The sequence below is a fragment of the Rana temporaria genome, chromosome 5 (assembly GCF_905171775.1).
Source record: "Rana temporaria chromosome 5, aRanTem1.1, whole genome shotgun sequence".
Taxonomy (NCBI): Eukaryota; Metazoa; Chordata; class Amphibia; order Anura; family Ranidae; genus Rana; species Rana temporaria.
The window spans coordinates 425,986,810-425,995,780 of NC_053493.1; the positions used below are offsets into that span (position 1 = coordinate 425,986,810).

Consider the following 8,971-nt stretch of genomic DNA (forward strand, 5'->3'; position numbering starts at 1 on the left):
TCAGCTCTCTTCGGCCTCTTCTCCGCTCTCTCCGGCCTCTTCTCCGCTCTCTCCAGCCTCTTCTCCGGCCTCTTCTCCGCTCTCTCCGGCCTCTTCGCCGCTCTCTGTACACCTGCTGTGCCCATTATGAGGGGTTCCCGGGTTTGTACACCCGCTGTGCCCATTATGAGGGGTTCCCACCATCCCTGTGCTGAGTTCCCGGGTCTGTACACCCGCTGTGCCCCATTATGAGGGGTTCCCACCATCCCTGTGCTGAGTTCCCGGGTCTGTACACCCGCTGTGCCCCATTATGAGGGGTTCCCACCATCCCTGTGCTGAGTTCCCGGGTCTGTACACCCGCTGTGCCCATTATGAGGGGTTCCCACCATCCCTGTGCTGAGTTCCCGGGTCTGTACACCCGCTGTGCCCATTATGAGAGGTTCCCACCATCCCTGTGCTGAGTTCCCGGGTCTGTACACCCGCTGTGCCCATTATGAGAGGTTCCCACCATCCCTGTGCTGAGTTCCCGGGTCTGTACACCCGCTGTGCCCATTATGAGGGGTTCCCACCATCCCTGTGCTGAGTTCCTGGGTCTGTACACCCGCTGTGCCCCATTATGAGAGGTTCCCACCATCCCTGTGCTGAGTTCCCGGGTCTGTACACCCGCTGTGCCCCATTATGAGGGGTTCCCACCATCCCTGTGCTGAGTTCCCGGGTCTGTACCCCCCGCTGTGCCCCATTATGAGGGGTTCCCGGGTCTGTACACCCGCTGTGCCCATTATGAGGGGTTCCCGGGTCTGTACACCCGCTGTGCCCATTATGAGGGGTTCCCGGGTCTGTACACACATACATACAGAATAAGGAGAGATACCGAGAATGGTGTTCAGGGGAGGGGGAGGGGCAGATCTCCGTTGGCATTGTGGGATGGTCACCATGGTGACAGTGTTGTGAATAGAGCTGTGGACACGCCCCCTTCAGGGTGTGATAGGAAGGAGATGTGGTGACCCCGATGTGTCGGATCGGTGAGTGACATTAACCTTCTCACTGCCAGGAACCTGAGCGATGATCCCCCCCCCTCCCCCCCACATAATAATATACAATGTATCTGTCAGTACAGACAGCGTATATGATACATTGTATCTCTGATCACCATACAATGTTATACAAAGTGTCACCTGCTCTCCGGGTCCCCAGGAGCCCCCCTGCGGTTCCCATGGTAACAGCGATCGCTTTTCCGGACACGGGGGGGGTGAGATCCGGACGCCTGAGGACGAGAATGTCCGTCACACTCTGTACTGACCAATGGGAGAGCAGATATATATATACAAGGGAATATACACTGAATTGTAGTTCATCAGCACATGGAGGTCTATAGATCACCTGAGTCAGGTGTACAGGGTGGGGGTGGGGGGAGGGGTGATGTACTGTAGGGGGGGTGTCTGCTTATAGATCCCAGCAATACAGAGATAGGAGGGGGATGAGATAATGGGGGAGGGGGATGAGATAATGGGGGAGGGGGATGAGATAATGGGGGAGGGGCTCTGGGAAAACAGACTCAGCATCCTGGGCCCGGGCAGTGACATCGCAGTGAGTGACAATCCATCATCTCCTATCCAATCATATTCACCCGACGCTTCATCCTCATTATATTGTTTGTTTATTTATCTTTCTATTTATTTACATAAATTATGTGTGTTATATTATATACATCAGTGCCAGAGGAGCTTACACTCTAATGTCCCCTCCCCCCCCCACATCACATCAGTCTCTGTACAGAGGAGCTTACACTCTAATGTCCCCTCCCCCCCCACATCACATCAGTCTCTGTACAGAGGAGCTTACACTCTAATGTCCCCTCCCCCCCCACATCACATCAGTCTCTGTACAGAGGAGCTTACACTCTAATGTCCCCTCCCCCCCCACATCACATCAGTCTCTGTACAGAGGAGCTTACACTCTAATGTCCCCTCCCCCCACATCACATCAGTCTCTGTACAGAGGAGCTTACACTCTAATGTCCCCTCCCCCCCACATCACATCAGTCTCTGTACAGAGGAGCTTACACTCTAATGTCCCCTCCCCCCACAGTCACATCAGTCTCTGTACAGAGGAGCTTACACTCTAATGTCCCCTCCCCCCCCACATCACATCAGTCTCTGTACAGAGGAGCTTACACTCTAATGTCCCCTCCCCCCACATCACATCAGTCTCTGTACAGAGGAGCTTACACTCTAATGTCCCCTCCCCCCCACATCACATCAGTCTCTGTACAGAGGAGCTTACACTCTAATGTCCCCTCCCCCCACACATCACATCAGTCTCTGTACAGAGGAGCTTACACTCTAATGTCCCCTCCCCCCCACATCACATCAGTCTCTGTACAGAGGAGCTTACACTCTAATGTCCCCTCCCCCCCACATCACATCAGTCTCTGTACAGAGGAGCTTACACTCTAATGTCCCCTCCCCCCACATCACATCAGTCTCTGTACAGAGGAGCTTACACTCTAATGTCCCCTCCCCCCACATCACATCAGTCTCTGTACAGAGGAGCTTACACTCTAATGTCCCCTCCCCCCACATCACATCAGTCTCTGTACAGAGGAGCTTACACTCTAATGTCCCCTCCCCTCACACATCACATCAGTCTCTGTACAGAGGAGCTTACACTCTAATGTCCCCTCCCCCCCACAGTCACATCAGTCTCTGTACAGAGGAGCTTACACTCTAATGTCCCCTCCCCCCCACAGTCACATCAGTCTCTGTACAGAGGAGCTTACACTCTAATGTCCCCTCCCCTCACACATCACATCAGTCTCTGTACAGAGGAGCTTACACTCTAATGTCCTCTCCCCCCCACAGTCACATCAGTCTCTGTACAGAGGAGCTTACACTCTAATGTCCCCTCCCCCCCCCCACAGTCACATCAGTCTCTGTACAGAGGAGCTTACACTCTAATGTCCCCTCCCCCCCACATCAGTCTCTGTACAGAGGAGCTTACACTCTAATGTCCCCTCCCCCCCACAGTCACATCAGTGTAATGCAAAAAAAAAAGGGAGAGGGCCGGCCGGGCCCCTGGGGACCATCGGGCCTCTTACAGGTGTAATGCCTGTACCCCCCTGATGGTGGCCCTGCGTCCATCTTCTGGCTCCTCTTCCTTACGGGCCACGGACTCCGGCTCTGTGATTTGCCAGAGCCGCGTGACGTCACTAACGGCACAGAGTTTTGTTTCTTCCCAGCGCATGCACCGTTCCCATTATCGGCGGACTACAAGTAAAATATCTCCTAAATGGCGCACGTTTGGGAGATATTTCCACTACCTATTGCCACTGCCTTATTGTAGGCCTTAGTGTAGGCCTTATTGTAGACCTTATTGTAGACCTTATTGTAGGCCTTATTGTAGGCCTTGTTGTAGGCCTTATTGTAGGCTTTGTTGTTGGCCTTGTTGTAGGTCTTATTGTAGACCTTATTGTAGGCTTTATTGTAGACCTTGTTGTAGGCCTTGTTGTAGACCTTGTTGTAGACCTTATTGTAGACCTTATTGTAGACCTTGTTGTAGGCCTTGTTGTAGGCCTTGTTGTAGACCTTGTTGTAGACCTTGTTGTAGGCTTTATTGTAGGCCTTGTTGTAGGCTTTATTGTAGACCTTATTGTAGGCCTTGTTGTAGGTCTTGTTGTAGGCCTTGTTGTAGGCCTTGTTGTAGACCTTGTTGTAGACCTTGTTGTAGGCTTTATTGTAGGCCTTGTTGTAGGCTTTATTGTAGGCCTTGTTGTAGGCTTTATTGTAGGCTTTATTGTAGGCCTTGTTGTAGGCTTTATTGTAGGACTTATTGTAGGCTTTATTGTAGGACTTATTGTAGGCTTTATTGTAGGTCTTGTTGTAGGCCTTGTTGTAGGCCTTGTTGTAGACCTTATTGTAGACCTTGTTGTAGGCCTTGTTGTAGGACTTATTGTAGGCTTTATTGTAGGCCTTGTTGTAGGCTTTATTGTAGGCTTACCTTTAGGTAGAAGTCCACAAAAAGGGTTTGCAACCACTTTAACGGCCGTCTCACTTTATTGTTTCAGAATGTCCTGACACCTTCCAAGAATAGAAAACGATCCACGCTCGGTTGTAAGCCTGAGAAACACGAGACCAAGAAAACTCCTCAATGGTTGGATGTGACAAAGAAAGACCATAAAATGAGACGTCGGAGAACTTGCTGAGCCCTTGACCTCAGTTGTAGTTGTGGGAGGATTGTCTCCAGCTTGTATCAGCTTGTCGATCATTCGTTGGGTGTCGCTGCTCGAATGACCCCAATCTTCTCCACACGTCCCGACTGACTCTTCACATCTCAATCCTGTCCTAAACCAGTCCAGAGTCGGTGACTACGGGGAACCTCCAGACCATGGATAGGATCACCAAGGAGGAGAACCCGGACAATTCCCGTATTACTCCGGAGATCCTGAAATCCCGGACTGGAGAGTTTGACCTGGAGTCCATCCTTTTCCTGAAGCTGCGCTCTCTGGGGATCCATGAGTTGGGTTGTATCGGAGAATGCCTAAACCTGGAGCGATTAGATCTCTCCAACAACCACGTCACCCACCTGGCTCCTCTGTCCTCCCTGAAGATGCTGGTGGCCCTGAACTTGTCATGTAACCGGGTTTCCTCTCTGGAGCCCCTGGCCTTCTGCGACAACCTGCAAACCCTCAACGTGGCCGGGAACCTGCTGTGTACCGTCGACAGTTTGCAGTGCCTAAAAGGCCTTCGTAGGCTGGAGAGCGTCCGCCTGAGGGATCCCGTCTACAACCTGAGCAACCCTTTCTGTGCCAACGGCTCCTATAGACACGCTGTGCTGGATACCATACCCAGCGTTCGAGTGATCGATGGCGAGAGGGTCACCGGCAGCGGCAGCGACCTTTACCATCTGTGCCGGGACATCGATAACTCCTTGAAGAGGTTCACCACCGGCAATGGCTTGGTGGAGATGCCGGGCTCTGTCAAGCCATGGGTGGAGGACGGCTACTGGGACCCCAAGCCTTTCCAGAGCGCCATCATGGAAGAGACCTACAAGCAGTTCAATGACATTCTGCAGGAGTGTAAAGAACTGAGCAAGAGGGCCGACGACGCCATCGCACAGGCCGAAAGAGCGCTCAGCATCAGAGGTGACACCAATTCCTATGTCTTCTGATTGGCCGGCTCCCCTTTCCACAGCCCAGCTGGACCTGCAGCCAACTATTCCTACGCATTGGATCTACTAAAGCCCTCCATCCCCCGAGTCTCATCTAAAGCCCTCCATCCCCCGAGTCTCATCTAAAGCCCTCCATCCCCCGAGTCTCCTGTCCTCTTCATCTCTCTTCTATTACATTTCAGCTCTGGTGTGGTGGTGTCCCCAACTTTCCTGATCCAGCGCTTACTAGATGCTTCAGTTGTCACTTGTGGTGATGATGGTGACCCCTGTCACTTGTGGTGATGATGGTGACCCCTGTCACTTGTGGTGATGGTGACCCCTGTCACTTGTTGTGGTGATGGTGACCCCTGTCACTTGTGGTGATGATGGTGACCCCTCCGGTTCTCCCCCAGAAACTCTACCAGAGGCCTCTTTCCTCCTCTTGGACTTCCCACATGCAACTTCCTGTCATGTTCAGCCCTTATGTCTTGTATTCTGGACTGCACATTCCCCATTTAATGTTCTCCTTGCTATTGTCTTCCTGGATGGACCTCCTCCGAGGTCCTGTCCTTTCTAGACGCCTCATATATCTGGCACTTCATGTGTGTAACCCAGTGTCGGCTGGTGCACACCTTTTTTTTTTGGAGGGGGGGTGCAAACAAACTGAAAAAAAAAACAATTGCAGCCTCACTGTGCCTCATGTGCAGCCACTGTACCCATAAATTGCCACCACTGTGCCCATCAAACGCAGCTACTGTGCCCATCAATTGCCGCCAGTTTGTCCCATCAATTGTCACCAGTTTGCCCATCAATTGTCACCAGTTTGTCCCATCAATTGTCACCAGTTTGCCCATCAATTGCCACCAGTTTGTCCCATCAATTGTCACCAGTTTGTCCCATCAATTGTCACCAGTTTGTCCATCAATTGTCACCAGTTTGCCCATCAATTGTCACCAGTGTGTCCATCAATTGCCACCAGTGTGTCCATCAATTGCCACCAGTGTGCCCATCAATTGTCACCAGTTTGTCCCATCAATTATCACCAGTTTGTCCCATCAATTGTCACCAGTTTGCCCATCAATTGTCACCAGTGTGTCCATCAATTGCCACCAGTGTGTCCATCAATTGCCACCAGTGTGCCCATCAATTGCCACCAGTTTGTCCCATCAATTGCCACCAGTGTGTCCATCAATTGCCACCAGTGTGTCCATCAATTGCCACTAGTTTCCCCATCAATTGCCACCAGTTTGCCCATCAATTGTCACCAGTTTGCCCATCAATTGTCACCAGTTTGCCCATCAATTGTCACCAGTTTGTCCCATCAATTGTCACCAGTGTGTCCATCAATTGCCACCAGTGTGTCCATCAATTGCCACCAGTGTACCCATCAATTGTCACCAGTTTGTCCCATCAATTGTCACCAGTTTGTCCATCAATTGTCACCAGTTTGCCCATCAATTGTCACCAGTGTGTCCATCAATTGCCACCAGTGTGTCCATCAATTGCCACCAGTGTGCCCATCAATTGTCACCAGTTTGCCCATCAATTGTCACCAGTGTGTCCATCAATTGCCACCAGTGTGTCCATCAATTGTCACCAGTTTGTCCCATCAATTGTCACCAGTTTGCCCATCAATTGTCACCAGTGTGTCCATCAATTGCCACCAGTGTGTCCATCAATTGCCACCAGTGTGCCCATCAATTGCCACCAGTTTGTCCCATCAATTGCCACCAGTTTTCCCATCAATTGCTGTCAGTGTGCCCCAAGGCTGGACTGGGACAAAAATTCATTCAGACCGGCCCACTTTAATTTTGCAAATACGCACAAAAACAAGTGAAATGGGAGGGCTAACGTCATGCAGGGACATTGCTACAGCCTCATTGGCTGGAATTTCAGAAACCAGCATTGCTGGACAGCCATTGGCTGCCTTTAAGCAATGCAGCGGCGCTGAGGCTGAGCCGGGTTGCGCACTATGGCCCCATACACACGTCCGAGAAACTCGACGAGCAAAACACATCGTTTTGCTCGTCGAGTTCCTTGTGAAGCCCCTGAGGATCTCGGCGAGCCAAGTTTCCCCATTGACTAACGAGGAAATAGAGAACATGCTCTCTATTTGGCTTGACAAGTTCCTCGTCGGTTTCCTCGGCCAAAAGTGTACACACGACCGTGTTTCCTCGGCAGAATACGGCTCCGATCGAGTTTCTGGCTGAATTATGCCGAGAAACTCGGTTGTGTGTACGGGGCCTATGACGTGAGGTGATGGGCAGGTCTCTCCTATACCGGCCGCTCTGACAAACCCACCCCCATGCCCGGCCAACCCCCGATGGCCAGCCAAGACCCCCCTTTCACTGGCCATTAGCCGTTCTACTTTATTTCTCTTATAGGCAGTATAGATTTGCTCAAATTAATGGCTGCACAAGCCATTCAGCCGTTACTTTACATTACTGATTTCTACCTATTGGTGATTGATGGGTGCAGAAGAGAGAGGGCGGCACTCCTGCGCCCTCTATGGACGCACCGCCACTGGTGTAACCTGAGCATTATTATATTTGAATTTGTGCGACCGTTTCAGGAACTCCGACCGCAGCAACCAGCCACAGGTGTCCGCCAGCGCAGACGTCTCACCCAGGTTTAGATGTTTTCAAACACAATCCACAAAATTGCAATCTGTTGGCTGCGCCGCTGCCGGGTCAACATTTTTCCAGAATTATTCATAAAGAGTCATGATCCCCATCAGACTCTGCCTTCCGACGCGTTTCACCCAAGAGATGGGCTTAGCCATAGAAGTGAAATGTGTAAAGGAAGGAGCAATGTCTGGTGGGGATCACTATTGGCTTTTCTCATTAAATCTGGATCAACGCCGACCTTGAGGGTTATTTTTTTAGTGATAACTATGTGAAAAAGTAAAGTAACTCTTAGTGAGTGCAGCGCTACCCCCTGCAGGAGACGCTGGATATTTGGGTTCCCCCTCACATGCACAGCCAGGCAACAGGGATTTTCCGTCTTTCACTCTGCAGTCAAAAACCAGTCCCGGGTGTTTTGTTTTTGGTTTATTAAGGAATGGACTTGGAGAGGGATGGAAAGGGAGTTTCAATGTAACTTAAGGACTTGAAACTGTCTCTGGCTACCAGAAATCACAAGGCTTGTCCTCCCGGAGTATAAACCAATCAATTCAACGGGTACAAAAACTTAAAGCAGGTGCTCCATTCCCTTAGAAAATGCCAAGGCACCTGCTGGACAGGTCCTGATGGCTCCCAGGATGGCTTCAGCTAAGCCTAGCTGAGGCTGAAAGGGTGTGAAGTTCATTTGCTGCTCTCTCTCTGTCTCCTTCTGTCCACCCAGGGGCAGAACCCCCCCCCCCCAGCACAATGGTCCCCTCCAGGTGACAGAACCCGCAACCACATGGCCAGGCTCCAGAATATTTATGAGCTATCCCTCCACCTTCTGGGCCGTCCTCACCAAGGGATTGGAGGAGACTCCACATGGCCAGGCTCCAGAATATTTATGAGCTATCTCTCCACCTTCTGGGCCGTCCTCACCCAGGGATTGGAGGAGACTCCACATGGCCAGGCTCCAGAATATTTATGAGCTATCCCTCCACCTTCTGGGCCGTCCTCACCAAGGGATTGGAGGAGACTCCACATGGCCAGGCTCCAGAATATTTATGAGCTATCTCTCCACCTTCTGGGCCGTCCTCACCCAGGGATTGGAGGAGACTCCACATGGCCAGGCTCCAGAATATTTATGAGCTATCTCTCCACCTTCTGGGCCGTCCTCACCCAGGGATTGGAGGAGACTCCACATGGCCAGGCTCCAGAATATTTATGAGCTATCTCTCCACCTTCTG

At 51.4% G+C, this 8,971-nt stretch overlaps 1 protein-coding gene across 2 annotated transcripts; it reads left to right on the forward strand.

Annotated features, from left to right (window-relative positions):
* Positions 1–906: 906 nt before the first annotated feature.
* On the forward strand, positions 907–5,808 carry LRRC61 (leucine rich repeat containing 61). 2 transcript variants are annotated; one of them, XM_040352036.1, is made up of 2 exons: positions 907–1,001; positions 4,043–5,808. In XM_040352036.1, the coding sequence occupies exon 2, from the start codon at positions 4,363–4,365 to the stop codon at positions 5,143–5,145; it is 783 nt and encodes a 260-aa protein (XP_040207970.1). In that variant the 5' UTR covers positions 907–1,001; positions 4,043–4,362; the 3' UTR covers positions 5,146–5,808. The 2 variants fall into 2 exon arrangements, with proteins under 2 accessions (XP_040207970.1, XP_040207971.1); XM_040352037.1 differs by lacking the exon at positions 907–1,001 and adding an exon at positions 1,506–1,566.
* Positions 5,809–8,971: the final 3,163 nt, after the last annotated feature.